The 23,747-nt window shown below is 42.9% G+C and overlaps 1 protein-coding gene and 1 long non-coding RNA gene across 54 annotated transcripts in view; one reads left to right on the plus strand and one right to left on the minus strand.

Annotated features, from left to right (window-relative positions):
• LOC120101583 (uncharacterized) overlaps positions 1 to 13,811 on the plus strand; it is a 114,782-nt gene extending 100,971 nt beyond the window's left edge. For all 4 annotated transcript variants that reach the window (XR_005502256.2, XR_010064842.1, XR_005502258.2 and 1 more), the window contains one exon: positions 13,314 to 13,811. This is a non-coding gene — a long non-coding RNA (uncharacterized LOC120101583). The remainder of the gene's footprint in view (positions 1 to 13,313) is intronic.
• The window catches only part of Ttn (titin), a 272,483-nt gene that overhangs the window by 153,226 nt on the left and 95,510 nt on the right, over positions 1 to 23,747 (minus strand). For all 50 annotated transcript variants that reach the window (XM_039106393.2, XM_063284706.1, XM_039106391.2 and 47 more), the window contains 29 exons: positions 23,435 to 23,713; positions 22,664 to 22,951; positions 22,283 to 22,561; positions 21,845 to 22,123; positions 21,480 to 21,758; positions 18,656 to 18,943; positions 18,227 to 18,514; positions 17,494 to 17,784; positions 14,839 to 15,126; positions 14,195 to 14,287; positions 13,806 to 14,091; positions 12,835 to 13,018; positions 12,199 to 12,288; positions 11,835 to 12,102; positions 11,472 to 11,732; positions 9,460 to 9,669; positions 9,182 to 9,259; positions 9,060 to 9,086; positions 8,595 to 8,654; positions 8,314 to 8,397; positions 6,228 to 6,305; positions 4,615 to 4,668; positions 3,675 to 4,076; positions 3,189 to 3,248; positions 2,728 to 2,805; positions 2,497 to 2,574; positions 1,866 to 1,952; positions 1,541 to 1,621; positions 350 to 433 (listed from right to left, as the gene is read on the minus strand). In XM_039106393.2, coding sequence (XP_038962321.1) covers positions 350 to 433; positions 1,541 to 1,621; positions 1,866 to 1,952; positions 2,497 to 2,574; positions 2,728 to 2,805; positions 3,189 to 3,248; positions 3,675 to 4,076; positions 4,615 to 4,668; positions 6,228 to 6,305; positions 8,314 to 8,397; positions 8,595 to 8,654; positions 9,060 to 9,086; positions 9,182 to 9,259; positions 9,460 to 9,669; positions 11,472 to 11,732; positions 11,835 to 12,102; positions 12,199 to 12,288; positions 12,835 to 13,018; positions 13,806 to 14,091; positions 14,195 to 14,287; positions 14,839 to 15,126; positions 17,494 to 17,784; positions 18,227 to 18,514; positions 18,656 to 18,943; positions 21,480 to 21,758; positions 21,845 to 22,123; positions 22,283 to 22,561; positions 22,664 to 22,951; positions 23,435 to 23,713 — 5,202 coding nt within the window. The remainder of the gene's footprint in view (positions 1 to 349; positions 434 to 1,540; positions 1,622 to 1,865; positions 1,953 to 2,496; positions 2,575 to 2,727; positions 2,806 to 3,188; positions 3,249 to 3,674; positions 4,077 to 4,614; positions 4,669 to 6,227; positions 6,306 to 8,313; positions 8,398 to 8,594; positions 8,655 to 9,059; positions 9,087 to 9,181; positions 9,260 to 9,459; positions 9,670 to 11,471; positions 11,733 to 11,834; positions 12,103 to 12,198; positions 12,289 to 12,834; positions 13,019 to 13,805; positions 14,092 to 14,194; positions 14,288 to 14,838; positions 15,127 to 17,493; positions 17,785 to 18,226; positions 18,515 to 18,655; positions 18,944 to 21,479; positions 21,759 to 21,844; positions 22,124 to 22,282; positions 22,562 to 22,663; positions 22,952 to 23,434; positions 23,714 to 23,747) is intronic.

Below are 23,747 nucleotides of genomic sequence, written 5' to 3' on the forward strand. Positions count from 1 at the left end.
TGTTGAATGTTACAGTCTTCTGAGACATTTAAGATTACAGGAAAGCACAAAGCGTCACTAAGAGCTTAAGAATTAAAAAGTAGTTTAGTGTGCTCTGCTTGTGGCTAAATGGAATGTTTAGTACATCAATACCAGATAGACATCATACACATGACACGAGGTAGACGAACACCCAGTTAGGGTGGTCTGGCATCTAAAACTGTTATTAATATTTGTTACCGCAAATTAATGACACTGACAGACGGAGAGTTAAACATAGGAGAGACTGTTTACTGATGACAGTTTGTTAATACGTAGGTTTCACATACAAAAGAGGCAAAAAGATAGAACCCATGAAATGTCATTCTACCTTTGACTGCTGGGGGCTCCACCTTCTTAGGAATGGGAACAGGGACCACTTCTTCTGGAACTGGCTTTTTAGGTGGTTCGGGGACTTTAAAAGAAAGGTACCATGTTTGAGAAACCGCTCGTGTTGACAAGACATACATTCTTATAAGATTGGAGTAAAGAATAGATAGATGTTCCTTTTTGCCAGTTGGATACAAGAAAATCATAGCTTAGAAGTCAAGATTTGTGGAGATGGCTGAATGGCCAAGTAGAAAAGGGACAACCATGATTATCACTTTAATGGCACGGGTTTCAAGAGTGGAAATAGTGGAAGAACTCTTGCTTTGTTTAAAGTCAGTTGGATGAGAACAATTAGGTGATATTAAGTGTTTTTTAAATTTGGCTAGGGAAAGAGGATATAACTTTGGTGTAGAGTCTAGAGTCCTCCCTCCTTCTCTTCCTCCCTCCCTTCTTCCCTCCCTTCCTTCTTTGTTTCCTTCCTTCCACACAGGGTCTTACTATGAGGTCCAACTAGCCTGGAACTGCTTATGTACACCAGGCTAGCCTCAAACTCATGGAGATCTGCCTGCTTCTGCCTCCCTACCATTGGGGTTAAAGATGTGCACTACCTTGTCCAATGGTTACTGTATCTTTTGATTTCAGAGGTGGGGTAAATAGTGACACATCTGGCTGACAGTGTGACTAGTATTTTACAGTTCTAAGTTAGAGAGATTTGGCCAGTAGGCGACCATCACATTGCATCCTTGCTGCACAAAGAGCAGATGCAGACAAACCCAGAAACAGAGGGAGTGATAAAATGCAGAAAACCAGAAGTTAAAGGTTTTGAGTATTAAGGAATTTCTAACATAATTTACAAAACTGAGGTTTTAATACTTCTGGTATATCGAACTCCTAACTGAGAAGATTCTCTTCACATTTCATACAAGCTTTAGTGAGCTGGTATGAGGGGCTTCCTCACATCTTATCTCCAAACACACATGTCACCAAATTGAAGTGCTCGGAGACAGGGAGTGGAACCGTGTATGCTTTACCCTTGTGCTTTCCTTATGGCCATCCTACTCTCTCTCCAGTGAGCTCTTTGTCCATCCAGTCAACTCTGTGACTATTTCTGATAATTAGTATCAGTGTAGTTACACACTGACCATGAATTTTGCCTGAAAATATTTTTAAACATAGGATGAATTACTGATACCTTTGGGTGGTGGTTCGATCTTTTTGGAAACTGCAACGTGAATTTTCTCTTCAGTGACAGTTTTCTTTTGTACCTCGGGGACTTTTAAGAAAATATACATCTTAATTACTGATAGCTCATGCTGAGGGTGGCAATTGTAATTTACTAAGAATATCAAAACAAAAAAAATTAAAGGCAACAGACATGAAAGGGGAAAGATAACAGAGAAATACAAAGAGATGGAAAAGCCTATACCATCACACGCCAGGCAAGAAGGGAATTGGAAAACTCTGGTTTTATCTTAAACTCTCTGTCTTCAGCTGTCAAATTCAAAACTGGCAGATACCTGTGACAGACACCTCCTCCTCGGTGTGAGAGGCAAAGAACATCTTTTCTTCTGAGATAACCATCTTCTTTGTGTGCACAGCTGGTACTTTAAAAAGAGCATTGCCATGTTAGTCTTTCTCTTTCCAGGACGGGACATCAGGTGAGACACAGAGAGTCTACCATAGGACGGTATACAATGTGCAAATCTCCAGACACAGACTGAGTGGGTTAGTATGAGAGATTAAGAACGGGTTCAGTTTCAAGGAGGAAACAAATCATGTTTTGCTCTGTCTGGACAAACCACCCATGCGGTCTCGTATCAAGTGCTATTAAACGAAAATCAAATAGCCACAACTTCCCCAAACCTATTAGGATCAATTTGTTTAAATGGGAAATATGACACGCAATGTAATCACACTGCATGGCGAAGTTAGAAGATTACTCGTCAAACACAAAACCTTCCTTAAATTAAAAAGAAAGTCATTTCTAAGCAAGACCGGAAGCAAAAATAAAGTTATCGGATTATACAGAGGTATAATCCAAAATAAAATGTGTACGACAGAAACTGTAAAGTATTCACGGTGCTTTTGAATAATTCAGCAATGTATGCTCAGATATCTATATGCATAGCTTAAAATAAAGACGTATACCTTTCACTTCAATTATTTCTTCCTGCACTGGAGTCCGGGAAGGTTTTTGTGGAACAATCTTCTTGGAAACTTCAGGTACTTTAAAAATACGTACAAATATATTTGCATTGTGAAGGATATTTCATAGCACAAAATTTCAAAAAAATGTCAGCTTGGGTGACTATATAAATAACATGTGAGCAGATGACGTCTGTACAGGTTACTAGAAGATTCTTTAAATGGCATCGATACCTTTGGTGACTTGAACTTTTTCTTCCTCCATTCTTCGAGTAGTCTTTTCAATTTTTTCAACTACTGGCTTCTTTACAACTGCAAACATTTTAAAGAAATTGCAGTACTTTTAGAATTTCTATTAAAATCCTCTCTCTTGCTCTGTACATACACCCATAGGTATGCAAATATGTATAGAGATACACAAAATAGTTTGAGAGGCAGGCAGGTTTCGTGTTTTCAACCTTAAGTACGAGTTCCCGGAGCTGTTTGTATTTATTTTAATTTTACTGTAACGTTCTTTTATCTTAGTATTTTTCTATTTCGAGTAGATATAAATTCTGAAGAGAGAATTCCCAGGTACAATAATGTCTGAGAAGTTGTGCCTATTGGATTTAACTGTTGGTTCAGTCAGCCTTGCCAAACAAGCCACGAAAAGGACAGGAATACTCTGGCTTATTTAAATGATCGTAACCACATACCTTTGGGAGGTGGTACTTTCTTTTCAGGCACTTTGGCTGGGATTTTCTTCTCATGTAAGTCTTTAATAAAAAAAAAAAAAAACAACACAAGATAAAACCGAGATGCTTAAGTCAGCCAATTCTAACGGGCTGCATTTTTTGCAGATGATAAAAGGCTAAGCATAATTTTGTATCACATAAGGAATTTGTCATGTTGGAGACTATGTAACCAACATAACTCTAATTCAGAGTTTCAAGACAGAATTAAGTATGAAGGCACCTGGGGTGTAGCCTTAGTACTGGGATTAATGGTTCAAACTGCAATGCGACAGCATCATCTCACTAGAGATGATGTTTTCTCTAGAGATCAAAGGATTAAAGACCCATCGCCTTATGGAAACCAAAACGTTCATCTTTACTTTCATGGCCATCACACATCAAAGAAATAACATAAAAAGGAGTGGAAATGAGGCGTAGAGGAAGAATGGCCACGCAGTGGATGCATACCTTCGTGAACCTCCTTCTGAACCTGAATTATTTCCCTTTCATGGTAAATCTCTTCCCACTCTTCCTCCCCTTCATCGTAGCCCTCTTCTCTCTCATAGTATTCCTGTCCTTCTTCATAGTCTTCCTCCCATTCCTCGTGGACTTCCTTTTTAGCTTCCACCTTGATCTCCTCATAGTCTTCATCTGGTTCTTCATAATACGGTTCCTCATACGGCTCTGTGTACGGCTCTGTTTCCAGCTCCTCATAGGGCTCTTCCCAAGGCTCTATGAGAACTTTCTTTTCGTAGACTGCTTCCTTCCGTTCATACACAGCCTCTTTTTCTTTATGAATCTCTTTCTTTCTGGTGATGGTTGTTATTTTTACCTCTTCAGCCTTAGAGGACACGTCAATAATTTCAGATGCTGGAAGACAAAGGGGGGGGGATCATATTAATTATACCCATTGGAAAGTTTTATGCAAGAGGAATCCACAGTCGTCAGTACCGAGCGTGGCAGATGCTGTAGTAGTAGGCTGATAATCTCTTACGGTTTGCTTTGCATGGGTTCCATTTATTAACTAGACAACATGACAGTATCAAAATGCTCTTGATTTGAGGATTTTTATTCTAGTGTCAAAAGTATGGATTCAATAGACAGCTTCGCACTGCTATTCCTTCCACTGTTCTATGTGAACTCCAGTTTGGAGAGCTCCTAGCAACTCCCCAGGAAGCTGAGATCAACGTTACTTATAAACCCTTAATACTCGTATGGATTACAATGGAAAGTTTAGAAGCTCTTCCCTTTACTGGAAATAACCATTGTTTCTGGCCTTTTCCACAATGGCCAAGAGAACTGGAACATTTTATAATAACCGGGAAGACTGATATTTTAAAACAATAAAGAGAATATGTGTAAACTTCAGGAGTGAATTGTAAAATGCTTAATAATTCCTTTTACTTACGTTTTGCTGGAATCATGGGAGTAGGAGGTGGAGGCTTCTTGGCAACTTCTGGGACTTCAAAAAAACACAAAGTGCATGTTTACATTTAGGCTGTGTGTCGTTTAATGCTTACTAATCTAGAGTACCTAGATTGTGGGCCTTTGCATAGGAAGTATTACTAATGTAGCATCCCTTACACGAGCGGCATAGAACCCCCATCATTTCCAAGCCAAGTTAATATGAATTGCTATGACAAGTCAGGGTAACAAACTGCCTGGAAGCTGGGGTTTCATTAACCCCAGCCTAAACCAGTTTAAGCTGGTTTGAAAGAATTCAGATGTAGAAGAAATAGCAAAGGAATGCATATCGGGTCTAGTGCTTAAAACTCATGCCTTTGCTCTTTTCAGTTACTAACTTTAAAGTTCAGCAAACACCCATGCTTTCAAAATGACCACTCAGAAAAGCCTGTGTGGTGGTCGGTGCCTGCACCCGTGTTGGCCTTTGGGTGGGAGGTTGCTGTGCTTTCCCTCTGTGTCAAGAGGATAAGAGCTGCCTTTTTACATTTGTCATCTAAAAGTCTTCCATAACCCCTCCAAGATAAATTACATTTCTCCTAACAGTGCCATTTTCTGTCTTCAAATGGTAAGATAAGACCAAGTGTGGAGCAGAGACTGAAGGAAAGGCCATCCAGAGACTGCCCCACCTGGTGATCCATCCCATACATAGTCACCAAACCCAGACACTATTGCTGATGCCAAGAAGTGCATGGTGACAGGAATCTATCTGATAGAGCTGTCTCCTGAGAGGCTCTGCCAGAGCCTGACAAATACAGAGGCGGATGCTCAGTCAACCATTGGACTGAGAACAGGGTCCCCAATAGCGGAGGTAACTGAGGGGGTTTGTATCCCGTAGAAAGAACAACAATACCAACCAACTGGACCCCATAGAGCTCCCAGGGACTAAATTACCAACCAAAGAGTACACATGGAGCAACCCATGGCTCCAGCTGCATATGTAGCAGAGGATGGCCTGCTTGGGCATCAATGGGAGGAGAGGCCCTTGATCCTGTGAAGGCTCAATGCTCCGGTATAGGGGAATACCAGGGGAGGGAAGTTGAAGGGAGTGGGTGGGTGGGAGAGCACCCTCATAGAAGCAGGGAGAGGGGGGAAGGAATAGGGGTTTCCAGAGGGGAAATAGAGAAAGGGGATAACATTTGAATTGTAAAGTAAAATTATCCAATAAAAGAGAAAAAAACCCTACTCCCCCTCTCCCCCATAAAAAAGAAGCCAAGAAGGATCCTGAGCTGGGCTAAAGCAGCAGCCTGGAGCACCAACCACTGGACTCTTTCTGGGAGGACTTGGTCAAGAAGAGCAGTGGGACCTTGATTTGAAGGTCTCCTTCAAGTCATCAGCTGTAGACAGCAAGCATTCTCTGTCTGTGCCATCGGCTGCTAGAGGCAGGCGTGGGCTCGAGAAGATAGAAATCCCAGCGGATGAGGGAGATGAGGGAATGTCCTACCTCGTGACTCCAGCCCCTGTCCTTCCTGCTTCCTACACTCCTAGGTTTCCACCGCGAAACCCTAATGCCATTTCTTGATTAAACTTTTATTTGTCTTTAAAATTTTATTGTATTACCTGGTGGTGGCGGTGGTGCCTCTTCTTTGGGCTTTGCAACAACCTTTTTGGTGTCTTTCTTCACGCCCTTTTTGGTCACTAAAAAAAAAGTTAGCTGTAAGTAAAGGCTTTCAAGATGAGGACAAGAGAAAATAAACTTTATTGTGAGGTACTTGCTTCAGAAAATCCTGTACTAAAAAGTGAGTGTGTGTGTGTGTGTGTGTGTGTGTGTGTGTGTGTGTGTGTGTGAGAGAGAGAGAGAGAGAAAGAGAGAGAGAGAGAGAGAGGACAGAGGGGGAGAGAGAGGAGAGAGAGGGGAGAGAGAGGGAGGGAGAGATAGAGGAGAGAGAGAGGGAGGGAGAGAGGAGAGAGAGAGGAGAGATAGAGAGAGAGAGAGAGAGAGAGAGAGAGAAGAGAGAGAGAGAGGGAGAGGAGAGGGAGAGAGAGGAAGAGAGAGAGGAGAGAGGGAGGGAGAGAGAGGGAGAGAAGGAGAGAGAGAGAGGAGAGAGAGGAAGAGAGAGAGGAGAGAGAGGGAGGGAGAGAGAGAGAGGGAGAGAAGGAGAGAGAGAGGGAGGAAGAGAGAGAGAGAGAGAGAGAGAGAGAGAGAGAGAGAGAGAGGAGAGATTTTAGATCTACTTGGTAGAATATATGCTGTGGTTTATAAGCCCACTGATTGTATGGTGGAGGAGTTCGCATTATCAGAAGATCAGGAGGAGAGCAGGTATGCCCTCTCCTCTGTGTTTCATTTGGGTGTGGAGATCAAAACTGTCAGGAGAACAGCAAATGGAATAGGAGAATTAAAGTCCAACCTGTGTCTTACCTGTGGGGTGTGGCTGCTGCTGTTTTGGGGTATATATTGGTCATGGCTCTGAACCATATTGCCTGTGGCTGTTAGCATTTGTGCACAGGGAACACGCTGTGATTTTAAAAATCTGATTTAAACTCTCGGGCTTTGCAATGAATACCAGCAGTCATGTTGGCATTTCATTTAAAGGACAAAGCCCTTTCTTAAAACAGAAATTACTGCTTCTGACCACTGAAACATCATGGAATCTAATTTATGATTTTTGATTATTCCTCTCTGTGCCACAAGTACACGAAACACATTCAAGTTTGCTCACATAAATTACAAACATGCTTCTCTCTTACTGAAGGTGTATTTGCCACAAAATTGGATAAAAACTATTGAATTTCTTCGGAACTGGCTGAAAAATGGGTCAAGCATTTAATATCACCTGCAGTGGGCATTAGAGGACCCACATGTCATTCTCATGATATTAGGACAGTGGTAGTCACCAGGCTGTGACAAACATGGCTTTGGCCAGTAGATGTTTTCTGGCTATGCTGACAGAATTCTCCTAGCAACTCTGAATTTGTAGCCCTAGGGAGTCTCAGGCAACCTGCTGTCTGGACTGTATAGCTTCAGGTTAAAAATAGTACCTTACAGCTGCGTAAGTGTTTAGCATTTTAGATGGTGAATTCGTTGGTATGTTTAAAGGCTTGTCTGTTTCATTTTGCTTCTGACTGGGTCTTATTGTACAGTTCTATCTGGTTTGTCTCACGGGCCTTGTGTTTGTGCTACTTGTCCTGTCTCTGCCTTCTGAGCTGGGAACTATGCTGCCCTGTTTAGATGTCTTTATTATTACCTTGTTCCTTAGTTAACACGATAAAACATAAATCCCCACAGAAGACCCAGTCAAACAGGTCAAAGGTGGTCTCAGCTATGTTTTTGCATAAATGGTGACTTAGAAAGAGTAGTTAGAAGTATAGTTGAAAAGAAGACAAACCACGATTTTCAGTTTGCTTCTCAACTAATATGGTATATTTCCATAAGCTGCCCCACTAACTGGCTTTATTATTATCATATTAATTGTTAGGCATAATAGTTAGGGGCATTAACATTAATTTTAACTAATATCTAAGTGATTCCTTTGCAGTATTTTAAAAGTAAACATCCCATTTGGGTTAATCTGATAATTTTCAGAACTTCAACATTTCTAAGTCAGTTTTGCTTCTTGACCACAAGAGGGAGCTCGAGTGACAGGAAGTCAGATTTTCAAGGCCAGGCAGTGGAATTCTGTTTGATCACTTCAGTGTCCTGTAATACCTTCAATTCGTTTTGCTGGTGGCTTCTTCTCTTCAGGTAATGGCAGCAGAAGAGGAATGGAAGGAGCAACCGCAGGGGGGATTTCTGAGAAGAAGAAAACACGTATCAAATCGTCATCCTGTTTTAATTTCCTGTTTTATGCGACATCAAGGGTTTAATCAGAACAACAGGCACCGGTATCTATTTATAACGTTAACTGCATGTTTCCCCTGGTTTCACAGTGGAGAGGATGAAGTAGAATCTTACTTCTCTACACCCAGACGCTAGGGCTGGCATCTTACCTTCCGGTGGGACGGCTCTGATAGGCATGGTTGGGATCGGAACTCTGGAATCGGGAATATCTGGGAGAAACATGTAGTGATAAGCACCGGGGAGTGATAACACGTGTTCGTTGTTCGGTCACTCCCGACAGCCCGGTCAGGCATGCAGACATGATAGTCATGCTATAACATGCGTGGCACACAGTTCCCTGCTCATGAGACCTTGCTTAATTCTGCATTCACACTATCTGTGTGCTCCTAACAGCAACCTTACCATCTCCACTCCCCCAAATTCATAAAGGGTAACACCATTCTGCCCGAAATTATTTTACTGGGTTGCACTTTACTGAAAAGAGAAATGCTAACGTCGTGTATTTTAATTGGGCTTCTGTTTCTATAAAACTACACTGAATGTACTGTAAGCCAAAATCAAACAATAAAAATCGAACGATAATATTTATATTATTATAAACAATAAGAGCTTACCAGGAGGCTTCATCTCAAGTTTTATTTCTGCAAAAGAAAAAGAGAATGTTTTTTATATGTAGAACTGTCTGGGCAAGAGGCTGGCTTTCGTGACTGTAGTTCTCCACGTGGCCTGTCCTCACCTTTGGTCGTTAAGTACAGTTCCGCCGTGCTTCTTGCTTCACCTCTCGGCTCCAGCCGAGCAATGACGGAATAGACGCCTGGAGAATAAAGCCATCGGTGTTAGTGTCCCAGTACGCTTCTCCAGTCAAACGTAACGTGCTTACTTCTGCCTGTCTCTTCTTTTCATTACAAAGTATGTCACAGAGGATTGCAGAGCGTAAGCGTAGAAATACCAAAAAGGCAGGTGCTGGTGAGGACTATATTACGTATCCCCCCGGCAAACTGTCCGTGCAGTTACCTTCGTCATCTGGGGTCACATTGTGGATCGTCATGTAATGGCAGCGGCCGTCGTTCCTGAAGTTGTACTTCTGGCTCTCAGTCAGCTCTGTCGGTCCTTTGTACCAGGTGACGATGGCATCGTCAAAGGACACTTCACACTCAAAAGTGGCCGACTGATGCTCGCTCACCACGATGTTCTGTATGCGCTTTGTAAACTGAATCGGCTCGGCTGTTGGGATGCGAAGGATGCAAAGTTAGACCGTGTAGACAGAAATCTGTCGATGTGACTTCTCTCAGATCCTTAAGGCTCTTGGTGGTTGGGCTGGGGTTTCATCCTGTAGCCCAAGCAGATCCCCGCTGCCTTGGTCTTTCAAGTGCTGGTGGTAAACACGTGCACCTCCAAACCCAGCACGATTAGCTTTTTTGGGGGTGGGTGGGTATTACTGTTGAACCTGGGCCTCATACAGAAGTGCTGTCCTATCCTCGCACTTTATTTTACTTTTGAGATGAAGTATAGGTAAGATTCGCGGGCTGACCTCTATCTTCCTGCCTCAGCCCCCCAGATACCTGGGCTTGCAGGTCTGTGTTACCACAACTTGCCTTCAACTTTTATCCACTTATAAAATAACGGAAAAGAACCAGAACCCCAAATGCAAACGCAGGACAAGAGCGACACATTCTTGTATTAGTAACCAAACTATTCACATTCTTCAAAGCCGTTCCTACAGGATGGAGAGTGGACAGTGTAAAGAAATGCCCAGGAGGTCTTAAAATATTTATCTGAGGGAAATACCGCAGGGAGACTTGAACCCAAAGTCAAATTACATTTCAAAAGCTGTTGGTGAAATGGAAGGTTCATAATGGGGTATACATAAACAACCCTGCAGTCAATGCCCTTGCAAACCCTTTCTTACCTCGAGAAAATTATTTTCTTTTGTTGTTGTTATTTAAGATCTAGAAGTTTCTTTTCTATAAAGATTTCCCCCAGGAATGGCTTCAAATTCAATGGGAAATTTGCAATTCTAAGTTTCAGAGGACTCCCCCAAGTTCAGAAACACATTTTCCAAGCACAGACAGGTAAACAGAAAGGCCCCATCCCCCTGGGGACAGCCGGTGCTCTTAGGAGCAGACCGGGAGGGAGCAGCCCTCCCCTCAGACTTATGCGGAAGCCTGAGACTACACATGTAACAGTACCATGTGCATCCTGCAGGCAATGGCATTCTGGTGAGCTTTGCCATTGATAAATATACTTAAAACACTTATTTAAAAATGACCAGCACCTAAAACTTTACTCCAATATGAAGCTATTTAACTTTAACTTTCAAAATGAGGCACTAATATTCAATTGCAAAATAACTCAGAAACCTGAAATACCTCTGAACATAAGATTAATATAGTTTTAACAATTAAAAATGGTACTAAGTAGCGAGACAGTTAAAAAAAATCCCCTGGATAATTAAAGGTTAGTTCCTTAAATCTTAACAATTAAGAAATTATATATTATTGCTCTTTAAGTCGGAAAATTTAATTCAGGGATTCAGACAGTAGGAATATAATTTTTAAATGAAATCAATATTTTTTAAAAAGCTATTACTCATCACATATGTTGTTAATTTTATCCATAAAATTTCATACCCCTAACGTGAAAGTCCCACAAAAGTAGAAATTCCTAGTCACAATTCCTTAGACTTATATTTACAACTTCTTGTCTTTTCCATGATTCTATTCTAGGAACCATAGTCATTAATACGAAAATTATAAACTTTAGCCTTTAAGAAGACACGGCCGTTAAAACAAATCATGTATTCGTCTGGATTAAAATCCTATTTTTGTCTAAAAGAGAGGCATGTTTGGTTGGCTCTCTTCACTTTGAATCCATGAGTTTTGACACACGGACAAGTGTGTCACATCTGTGGAAGAGTGAGAGCACATGAGGCCTTTGTGTTTAATCTGAGGGCAGGACTGCAGGGGCCTGCACAGCATTTGCTGGTGCTCTCTGCTCCGCCAGTAACTGCCCAGCTTTTCACCCACCTTCGATTCTGAGCTCTGCCGAAGTTTCAAGGTCTTCGTGCTTGCAGGTGTACCGACCCTGGTCCTCCGCACGGACATCGGCAATGGTCAGCTTGTGGACCTTGTGTTCCACCTCTGTTTTCACTCTGCCTTGAGGTTTAAGGACTCTGCCATTTCTGAACCACTCAGATTTCACATTTGGTACAGAAAATTGACACGTCATGGTACACGTCTGGCCTTCTTTCAAAGTAACGTCCTGGAGGTGCCGCTCCCACGCGGGCTCTGTTGCAACACAGAAAGAAACGCATGGTGCTCAGAATCAGCGTCTTATACAGATGAGCCCAACAGTACTCTCACAAGCCTTTAGAATGGTTTCTAGCTCACCAATCACAGTTAGCTTGGCACTAGCGATGTGAGGACCACAGACCAGCCTGTAATTGCCCTGATCTTTAAGCTGACAGTTTCTGACTCTGAGCGTGTGCCGGTCCCCATTAATGGTTATTTCGTATTTGTTACTGGGCTCCAGCTTCTCAGTCCCTTTGTACCAGGAGAGCTTGATTTCTGGATAATTAATCTTAATGTCAATTTCAAAGATGGCATCATTATCTTTCAGAACAGTCTGATTTTCAATATCCTTGATCAAGGTGACGGGCTAGGAGAAGAAAGAATGAACGCGTGTTAGTCATTCTTTCCCTATAATTCCCAGTGATAATTTTGTATAATTTATTATTAACATAGTTCATGTTACCTCGGTCTGTGTCAGCCTCTGCTGAATAAATGATACAAGTTCTTCAAATTCCTTTTCATCTCTTTCTGACTTCTCTAGTTCCTCAATTTCCTGAGGGGGGAAAATAATACATTAGGAACAAAAATTTGAATCAGCAGGTACGTGACTATGTTTGAGTTCCATTCCTTAAACTTATAAAAATTCTATGTGTATTGGTGTTTTTTAAAGATTTGTCTCTATTTATGTATATTGGTATTTTTTGAAGGTTTATTTTTCTCTTATGTGCGTGTGTTTTGCTTGCCTGTATGATGCCCACCATGTAAGTACGGTACAGGCAGGGGCCAGAAGAGGGCAGCAGATCCCTGGAACCAGAGTAGGAGACAAACGTGAGCTGCCATGTGGGTGCTGGGAATTGAACCCCGGCTCTCTGGAAGGGCAGCCTGTGCTCTTAACCACTGAAATGTTTCTCCAGCCCTCTGGCTTCCATTCTTGATGTTCGTTAGGTCAAAGTAAAGCTTAGAGCTAGGTTATTATAGCAAATTGTCTCTTAGAAATTTAGTGTCATGGGAATTCAAGTTATTTGGCTACTATAAATGACGTTTGGCATCTCAAAAAATGGATTTTCCCTTAGGACTCAGCTGCAGCAAAAGGCCATACCAGTCTGTGAGTCTCTTCTTCCTGACTCTGTTTCAGCAGCTCAAATGCTTGCAGGAGGCCACGGAAGTCGGTGATTCCATACATGCGAGCGTATTTCTCATACTCTTTAGGGTCCACATTTTTGAGAAGCTCCATGATGTCAATTTCCTCTTCTTCCCCAGACCCTTTCTTTAAGGCTGGAGTCCTAAAAAAAGAAGTTAAAGTCAGTCATTTGTCTTCTGCTTAGAAGTTTGAGCTTTCTGTCATGACCAAAGATGGTCTGTCTCAGTATCTTCCCTTCCTATACAACAGTTGAATGTTCTTTATTAAGAAACAAATTTTATTAATAAATAAATTTATAAACTTATACCATAAGTTATAAATAAATTAAGAAAATTCTTTATTAAAAATGAATTTTAGATGCAAATTTTACCACTTTGACCAAAACAATAAGTCAGTTTGGTGATAGAGTGGGTTAATATTGGGCTATTGTTTTCCAGGGTTGAAATCTGATCAGTGAATGGAAGAGAGGAAAGAATACAGAGACATTAACCTTATAACCAGGAGCTCAATTAATTAGAGTTATATGAAATAGCAACGGAAAACTTTATTTAAATATCACATCATGAAAAAGAACTGTGAAAAGGTGAGTGAATCAATAATTCAATATTTATGGTGAAACACAAGTTATTTTGAAATTATTGATTATGGAAATGCTTAAAATAATCGATCGATGAAACTAGCATTAAAAAAAAACTTTGTAAAAGCAAGTCTCTCAGACTTGGACACGTAGTATTTTAGTCATTTAAAAGCTTCTAGAGGAATCTCATTCTGTCTCTTACCATTATTCTGAGACAAATCCCATCACTGAATTCCACTTCAACATGATTGACTAGCTCGTCCCCCACAGACAAGCCATGCCAGCTGGTCCACAGCTCCTGACGAACCCTTTGTGAATAAGAAGCCCTCTTCACAGTTCTAACAAGACTTACTTTTTCAGCATCGCACGGAGATCACCTTCAATCTTCTCTTGCTTCTTTCTCTCGTCCACCTGCAGGTTGACATTGCTCTCAATTTCGCCGTGCTTGTTAAAGGCAACGCAGCGGTATAAGCCAGAATCGGTTTTTGTGGTGTCACGAATCTCCAGCTTTGATTCGTCACCCTTTTGATGGATAAGAATTCGACCCCCCTGGTTCAGTTGTCTCCACTTCCCTTTCGTCCATTTGACATTCGGGATCGGGTCACCTCCAACTTTTGCAATAAAGGTAGCAGTGGTTTCTAAGGAGTGGTGAAAATAAATACATTAAAAATAAATCAACCTTAGTGAATGGGGGCTCGTGCAACTGAACCCATAGCACACGACAGGCGGTTGCACACTTACTCTCCACCACTCTGATACTCTGAGGCTCTGACACGAAGAAGAGTTTTCCATCCACAGCGGCTTTCTTGGCTGCTGGGGCCGCAGCTGGTTTTTCTGAAACACACATTTCCAGGGTCTATTAGTAAAAACTTGAAAATTGTAATAATTATTCTGGTGTGTAAAACAAACTTTAAGAGAGCCTTGGGGTGTGCTCCCAAACTCACTAGCTGTGAGATCTTTGTGACAAAGCAGTTTCAGACACACTCATTCCACTGACGGCTCTAGGAGGTTGAACTCCAGTGGATTACTAGCGTCCAATGTGGAATTTATAGACCTGACCTTATTGTATAGATTTCTTCTAGGCTACGACAGCAAGCTATTCCACCATAGCATCGTTCTGGGTACCTACTCTGAACATATCCTTGTGGATATGCTGTGAAAGTTTCAAGAAATAAGCTGTTGAACTCTGGGCAACTTTAAAGACTTTGTCTGGCGAATCTTTCCATTAAATCACTGGATACTTTCACCATGAGGGCTACAGGTTACAAATGGCAAACAACCCATGTCTAACACATGTAACTCCATTCTTATTTAAGTCATAATTAAGCTAAGCACCGTGGGCAGTTTCTGTCAGAACGTTCATCACACTTTCTTGGGCTCTGTACCTTTAATGGTCACTTTGCACTTTGAAGTGTCACTCCCAGCCACGTTGGAAGCCTTACACACGTAATCTCCCGAATCTGCCTTAGCTGTGTCTTTGAGTTCCAGCACAGCTGTCCCGCTAGCGAAGCTGAAGCTGCATCTGTCCGAGGGCTTTATCTCCCTGCCGGCTCTCAACCACTGGATGCGAATGGGCTCGGATCCCTGCACATGGCAGCTGAGCTGCAGGAAATCGCCTTCGCTGGCTGTTACTGGGGTAAGGTGTTGGTCAAACACAGGAGGCTTCTTAGGCTCTGGAATGGAGGAGGAATTTTCATGAGGAGGACAGAGAGCACAGAGTCAAGGATATAGTATGTTTCCCCCAACAGGTGACAGTGGACACTGTGCTGGATGGAATTATGTCACAATCTATTCCTCTTTGGGCAGTTGTGAAAATTTGTTGGGTTAAAAAAAAAAAAGAATGGGTGTTCCTTGAGCCTGCCCCACATGTGGCCCACACATATACAGCCATCCAATTAGATAAGATGGATGAAGCAAAGAAGTGCAGACCGACAGGAGCCGGATGTAGATCTCTCCTGAGAGACACAGCCAGAATACAGCAAATACAGAGGCGAATGCCAGCAGCAATCCACTGAACTGAGAACAGGACCCCCATTGAAGGAATCAGAGAAAGGACTGAAAGAGCTTGAAGGGGCTCGAGACCCCATATGAACAACAATGCCAAGCAACCAGAGCTTCCAGGGACTAAGCCACTACCTAAAGACTATACATGGACTGACCCTGGACTCTGACCTCATAGGTAGCAATGAATATTCTAGTAAGATCACCAGTGGAAGGGGAAGCCCTGGGTCCTGCTAAGACTGAACCCCCCAGTGAACGTGATTGTTGGGGAGAGGGTGGTAGTAGGGGGAGGATGGGGAGGGGAACACCCATATAGAAGGGGAGGGGGAGGGGTTAGGGGGATGTTGGCCCGGGAAATTGGGAAAGGGAATAACAATCAAAATGTAAATAAGAAATACTCAAGTTAATAAAGATTAAAAAAAAGAAAAAGAAAAAAAAGAACATAATGAAAAAGGTCAAAAAAAAAAAAAGAAAGAAAGACAGACAGATTTAAAAAGAAGCCAAGAACAGCTGCTGAGCTGCCCGCAAACCCATCCAGCATCTGTGTCCTGATTAAGCCCCACAAATACCACACTGGCGTTGCTACTGATGTCGGTGCAATGTAGCAAGATTTGGATCATTTTAAAACCACAGGCATCAGCATTTTTTTTTTTTTACCAAACTCTAAAACCTAAAGGCTTATGAGGAAATTGTGCTCACATAGAGCAGTAATGATTGCGAACTCCTGTGGAAGAAAGCCACCATCGGAATTAGGGAGATGCCTAGATCTTAATGGATGTTTTTTCTGATGCCCAGTTTTAGATTTTTAAATGCAGCTACAGTTACTCTAAAAAAAAAAAAAACCCTCCAGATCTAGACCAAAGAAAGCAAGAGTCAAAACTCAGTGTTCAAGTGCAAACAAACACAAGACTGGGTCACTTGGCAAAAATGCATACATGTGACGTCATGTTCTGTCAACGTGATTGAGACTGTAGCTAAAGTAAGGCAACATTCCCGATCACGACTTCCGGTGTCACGTGCTTCAATACATCTCTATGTGAACACAGACTCAGAGTTCCACAGAAAGTCTCTATCTGACAGCAAAGGCATCGTGAGAACAAGCCGCCACTAAACACAGACCTTTGACCTTCACGTGTGCACCGAGACTACATGCATTTTGGTTTTATCGTCTAGGTGATAATCTTTGAATTTGTAGCCAAGACAACCAGTAACACTAAGCCGTTCACAATAGTAACCTACTAATGATATTAGCTCATCCAGTATACCCTGAGGTGGCCATTGCATGCTTTCCAGAAAGCTGGCTGGTGCAGTAATTGTGGCAGTCTGTCTGTCTGCAGGATTACAGTTAGAAAGCCAGAGAAGACTTGAGATGATGGAGACTGCTTCCTCTCTTAAAATAAGAGCTCTGTGTTTAAGTATATCTTTTTATAATACATAATATTCTTCTACCAAAATCTTGGTTTTTGGATTAAATTTTACCATTTTGTCTAGTATTACTATTCAATTTTAGGCCAAATGATAAGAGTAATATATATATATATATATGTATATATATATATATGTATATATGTATATATATTACAATACAATATATTGTATATTACAATAATATACTATATATATATATATATATATATCAACAATTATTCTTTACAAACAAAAGGAAATGTTTCTCATTGTAGCTGGGAATAAGCAAAGTATAATATGCTGTGATAGTTTTTAAAAAGAAATGTTCAAAACAAACGAATTTTATCAAATACCCGTCACTTGAGCACACATGTCAAAAAGGCTTTGAATTCTAGTTACGCGAGAGAATTTGGGGACATGGCTTAGAAACCTGACATCTGAGTCTATTTATTAAGTGAAGTCTACCTGGGGGGAGGGGAGTCACTGAACAAAATTATGAATAATACGTGTTTTAGCAAACGTGGAATTATGGCAATCTATTAAATAATACATTTCTGTCTGGGGCTCCACACTGAGCCCAGATGGAAACGTGTGGAGGGACACACACCAGGGCAGAGTCTGAAGGCACTAACCTCTGATGACTATGGATGACGTACACAGGGCGGAGCCTGCGTCATTTGTTGCCTTGCAGGTGTACAAGCCCGCGTCGGCCATGCTGGCTTTCTTGACTTGCAGCAGCAGAGCGTTGTTCTTGAACGTGATCTCGCAGTTGGAGGTCGGGTGGATCTCCACGTTATTTTTGTACCAAGCAATGGTGATGGGCTGGGACCCTGCCACACGCCCTTCCAGTTTGAATGAGTTCCCTTCCGTCTCTTCTATCGTCTCCGAGAGCTTTTTAGTGAAACTCGGTGGGGTGAGGCGCTCTGTAAGAAATTAAGAAGACGGCTGAGAGGGAGACAGAGGTGGGTTACCACCGTGGGAGAGAAGGGAGTCCTGTTTTGGTTAATTGTCAGGGATAACTTGTCAAACCCAGCCTAGCAAGTCATGTTCCCGAGTGACTCCTCTTCCCACAGCTAACTCTCGGCTGTCTTCTGCCACATGAGCATTTACAGAACCAGGGATTTGTAAGAAGAGAGACTCAGTCTTATGGTTGAGGAGGACATATCAACTTCTAGGAAATACAGACTAGATGGCATCAGTTTTTCCTCATTCAAACTTATCTCCTGGTAAACATTTTCATGTTATTTATTTTCAGACGTTTCCTAGGAATCTACCCACCATAAGAGACCTGGTGTTGTTTAAGGCTCTTAGGTTCTACTCTCAAATGGCTGCCCTCCATTGGACCACATGCAAAATAAACTCTACCTTTTATGTTAAGCTGGGCTGTGCAGGAGTCTTTTCCCACTTCATTGATGGCATAGCAGGTGTACTGTCCAGAGTCACCTTTGTCCACTTTGACAATGGTCAGGTGCGCACTGTTTTCCAGATAGCTGATTTGGTAGTTACCACCACTTCGTATCTCTCTGTTGTCCTTGGCCCAGGTGACCTTGATGGGCTGTGTTCCTGTGACATGGCATTCCAAGTCAGCACTTTCTCCCACCACAGCATCCACAGGGGCCAGAGGGATATCAAAGAAGGGTGGATTCTTCCCCTCTGTAGAGAGATCACAAGGACAAGGTTTCAGGTTTCAGACTTGGGCTATGCCCATTGAAGAAACAGCAATGATTTCTTTTAAACTCTGTAAGTGATTACAGAAATTTCAATTATAGCAACAGATGTCTTCTATCCACGAACCTGTGAGGATGAGCTTGGCACTTGAAGAGGCAGAGCCGATGGGGTTCGTAACAGTGCAAGAGTACTGGCCTGCCAGGCTCCTGTCGGTCTTAAAGATGTTCAGAGTGGCGATGTTGTCTAAAAATGATGTTTGTACGTTTGGGCTGTCTTTCAACGGCTTGCCGTCTTTGTACCAAGACACGGAGATGGGCTCAGACCCGCTTACGGCACATTCAAAAACCACTGGCAATCCTACCGTCTCTTGCACATCTCTTAGTTGTCGAGAAAAGGATGGCGGAAGCTTTTGCTCTGTGGGAACAGGATCAAAGCAATGAACGCAGCTGGATACGTTAAATTGAGTCATAGCCACCCTGCCAATGTACAGGAAATGCCTTTAAAAATACGAGGGGAGACTGGGGTGGGGGAGTACCAAATTAACTTGGAGATGGAAAATAGCACGTGAGTTTTCGGAGAAAATGTTTGTAAAGTAGGAGATACAAAGAGAAACAAAACAAAACACCTGTAAGCCAACAAAATGTTGATCAGCTAAAGGCCTGTCTCTGGCACCCAGCAGAACCTTCTGCTTCTTAGATCACCTTCTAGCAATCCAAATAAGAAAGGTATGGGGTGGATTTAAAAATGTAAGTCACTTTAAGGTTTATAGAGGTAAAGGGTAGCATGAACTTTCCAAGTGACCATTTGGTCACCTCCCTGTATACAAAAGGCATAGAAAGAGAGGGGCCAGAGGTGGCAGTACAAACCTATAATCTCAGAGGCAAGGTTAGGAAGCTGTCTCAAGAATTTGAGATCAATACAGAAAGAAATCTGCTCACAGCTGACAGCAGCCTATGCCCCGGAGACCCCTGAGTTCCAGGTCGGAGACTGCAGCTACACTGAGCCCAGACATTCGAGCCTCGCTGGAAAGGACTGTACCTGGTGCTGCTGACCACCCTGACAGCTGTCAATTCTCAGCCCTCACCAGCCATGTACTAGCTGTTGGGGCTGAGAGCTGGGACCTAGAGGGAAATTCAGTCATGTTTGTCCTGGGTTCTATCAAGACAGGTGTGGGATAGGCTTGATTTCCATTACAAATGATGTAACATTGCATATGTTAGTACTCCTAACACTTCTTGGGACTGTGCCTCAGGGATCACAATCTGTATAAGTTTAGAAGTTCTAAAAGCTAGTCATGACCTTGGTGTGTAGGTTTAGATAGTGTCCAGATTGGAATCCTGATGCTAAAGACTTAGTAAGACAAAAAAAAAAAAGAGTTGAGAATTACTTAAGCTATCTAGGTGCTGCAAGGGCAGCACAAGGACATCTGCTGTTGCCCTGCAATGCAAGGCTTATAGAGAATTCAGAACTGCCATTGACTCAGACATAAAAAGAGTGAAAGACTTTTTAGCTGACCTCCAAGAATACCTAACCTCCCTCTCAGAGGTAGTCCTTCAGAATAGGAGAAGATTAGACCTGATATTCCTTAAAGGAGTCTGTGTGCTACACTGAAAGAAGAATGTTGCTTCTATGCAGACCATTCAGTAGTAATTAAAGACCCCATGAATAAACTTAGAGAAAGGTTAGACAAAAGACAGAGAAGCGCATCAGGGATGGTTCGAGAGCTGGTTTAGTAGATCTCCTTGGATGACTACTCTGATATCTTCCCTTATGGGACCCTTCTTAGTTTTGCTTCTGCTTTTGATTATAGGTCCATGTGTGTTAAAGAAACTAGTTAATAGGTTTGACTCCTACAAAAAGATAGAGACGCTCAACAAGGTTGGTTTGAGTCTTGGTTCACTCGGTCTTCCTGGATGACTACCCTACTTTCTGCTATATAGCTGGGCCATTACTAGTAATTTTCTTGGTTTTAGTTTTTGGACCCTGTGTGACAAACAGGTTAATTGCTTTTGTTAAAAATCGAGTGGGTGCTGTGCGGTTGATGGTTCTGAGACAACAGTACCAGTCAGTTAGGACAACTGGTGAGACCAAATATGAGACTTGATATCAAAATTCTAAGATTAGAATTACTTAGTAGAAGAAGAGGGGAATGAAAGGAAAATTATACAGATTTAAGGTTTAAAAATATGAAGTTAAAAGAAAATTCAGACTCAGGACTAAACACTGTGAAAAGCAAATCCAGGCAGCCCCGCCCTGCCGCTAGGACTAACAGACCATAAAGATAAAGAAAAGGAATGCAGGAACCAGCCCGAGTTATCAGGACTGACTCAAACCATCTGGCAGAAGGGCACCTCCCCCAGCTTACTCAGAGTCACACCTTAACCAGATGTCCTTCAAACCCTGATACGCCCCTAGCTCCTAAGATCCTGTACGCTCTAGTCAATACGTACTCTCCTGCTGTGCTGTAATCTCACTGCCATGTTTAAATGAGCCAATCACTTATAGCCCCGCCAGAAATTAGCCAATTGTGTGTAACCGCGCCAACCCCCCTAGCCTTCCCTATATAAACCCCCGAGTTTGGAAGCTCGGGATCGATTCCTCTGTCTCCTGTGTGAGATACGTGTCGACCCGGGATCCCGCTAAGACCTGGGATCTCGTTAATAAAGCTACCTCGTGCTTTAAAAAAAAAAAAAAAAAAGAATTTGAGATCAACCTATTCTACCTAGTGAGTTTCACCCAATAAAAGTTATATAGCAAGAGCCCCAGAAAAACAAGCTAAAACAATCAACCCCTCAAAGGAAAAGGGTGAGTTGCTAACTCTAACTGGAATCACTTAAGCCAAAAAAAAAAAAATCACATTTTGATTTTCCCCTAAAGAAGGCCCTCATCGGGTATTTTAAATGTTTCAAAAGGAGCACTGATCCATTTGCTTTCAAAATGCCGTGCTCACCTTGAACAGTCAGGAAAGTTGATGAAGAAACTTCTCCCACACTGTTTTCAGCCCTGCAGATATATTCTCCACTGTCGTTGCTGTCAACCTGGGTGAAAACCAGTGTAGCCACGTTGTTCTTAAAATGCATCTTGCAGGTGGTGGTGGGCCTTAGCTTTGTGTCTCCTTTATACCAGGAGACCCCAATTTCGGGAGTCCCAGCAAGCTGGCATTGCAAAGAGGCAGAGTCACCAACTGTCACTTTCAGGGGCTCCAACTGCTTGACGAAATACGGCGGTTCTGCAGCAAAAGAGATAAGCAGCCATGAAGGACCAGTTGGGACCACTGCCTGGGTACGAGGCTGTGAATGTGCAATCGAAACAAACCTAGTATCAGGATCTGGGCGGAGCAGGAATCTTTGCCAGAAGCGTTTTCAATGTAGCAGTTGTACTGCCCGGAATCCTCAACAGTGCTGCTCAGAATTTCTAGAATGGCTGACTTTTCGGTTGTGGTGATATTACACCGTTGGGAAGCAGTGACATTTACGCCATTTTTCTTCCATGTGACAGAGATCGGAGGAGTTCCAGAGAAGGTCCCTTCTAGAATGAGGGGCTTGCCTTTCTCTATGCTGTAATCATTGAGTCTCTTCACAAATATGGCTGGGGCTGGTGTGGACAAATTGATAAAACAAAATCAAATACACACACACACACATATACCCACCCACCCACCCACACACACACACACACACACACACACACCCAGGCACAGCACAGCTGATGGCTCCGTGAGACTCAGCTGTATAAACAGAATAGCAAACCAACCTTTCACGAAGAGCTGCGTTGTACAGGAAGCCCTGCCGGCCTCGTTGCTAACTATGCAGGTGTAATCTCCACTTTGGGATGTATCTACATCAAACAACTCCAGTTCAGCCACCGAGTCCTGCAGAGACACGTTGCACCTGGCCCCAGGCACAAGCTCGCTGCTGCCTTTGAACCAGCTGACAGTGAAAGGAGGTGTTCCTTTGACAATGCTCGTGAAAGTGACATTACTGCCAGTCAAGACATCCATCGGGTCCGGCTTCTGAACAAAAGATGGTGGCTCTAAAGAAAGAAAACACAAGTTGGGGACATTTTTAAGGTTTGTGGACTTTTTGATTGGTCCCTTGTGTGGTGTGGCTGTGTATGACTGTGTTTTGAACTGACCTCGCACAGTCAGGGGGGCACTGCATTCGTCAGAGCCCGCCACATTGGTAGCTATACACGTGTAGTCGCCGGCGTCAGCATCCTCCAGCATGTTCACGGTTAGGGCACAGGTGTTGTCTGTCAGTGTGGTCTGGTATTTCCGGCCACTGCTGATCGCATTCCCGTCATGGAGCCACAAGACGGAGATTGGGGGTGACCCGAACACTTTGCACTCCATCACAACGGAGGAGCCGGACAGACCATTCGTCTCTTTCAGTTTTCTTGTGAACGAGGGAGGGATGATTCGGTCTGAGAAGGACAAGAACGAACAAATCAAGGGGTGTCAGTTATAAAATGTCTCAGAGAGAATTGTCCCTTGGATGGGACATCCCTAGATCCGTCTGGCTCTTTTGAAAGATTCCCTAAGTTTCGCCCATGGGATTATGCAAGGTCAAGCCTGGAGAGTAAGTGTGGAGAAGTTGCTTTCATAAAGGGTCTCTCTTTCTTGGTGTAATGAGTCCTTAGTGGTGACTTTTCTAGAAAAGCCCTTTCGTCCCCCACCCACCACTCAAGCACAGGCTTTACTTCTACAATGCTTTTAGAGACTCTTCCCACAGAAAGTGACGTGGTACGACTTTGGTGTTTTCCTTCTGTTTGCACAAGTCCTCTGCCTCTGACCCTGCTGCATCCAGTGATACGAGATGCACATAGCACTGTGAGGACGGAGCTTCTCTCCCATTTAGGGCAGTTGGGGTCCTCGCCGTCATAAAGATGAACACACAGGCTACCAACCTGAGACCTGAATGGAGACTGTGCAGCTGTCTTTGCCCACAGGGTTTTGCACTTCAAAGCTGTACACCCCACTGTCGCCAGGTGCCACGCTGATGATTTTGAGGCCGGACACTTTGTTGAAGAAGCTTATCTTATATTTGCTGTCACCCGTGAGCTCTTTTCCATCCTTAAACCACTTGGTGCTGAGCTCAGGTGTCCCAGATACCATACACTCCAAGGTACAGGTGTCTCCTGTAGTCACCTTAATAGATTCTGGCTTTTCCACGATTGTGGCAGGCTCTGAAAGAGGTGGATGATCACACCGTCATTAAGA

The sequence above is a fragment of the Rattus norvegicus genome, chromosome 3 (genome assembly GCF_036323735.1).
Source record: "Rattus norvegicus strain BN/NHsdMcwi chromosome 3, GRCr8, whole genome shotgun sequence".
Taxonomy (NCBI): domain Eukaryota; kingdom Metazoa; phylum Chordata; class Mammalia; order Rodentia; family Muridae; genus Rattus; species Rattus norvegicus.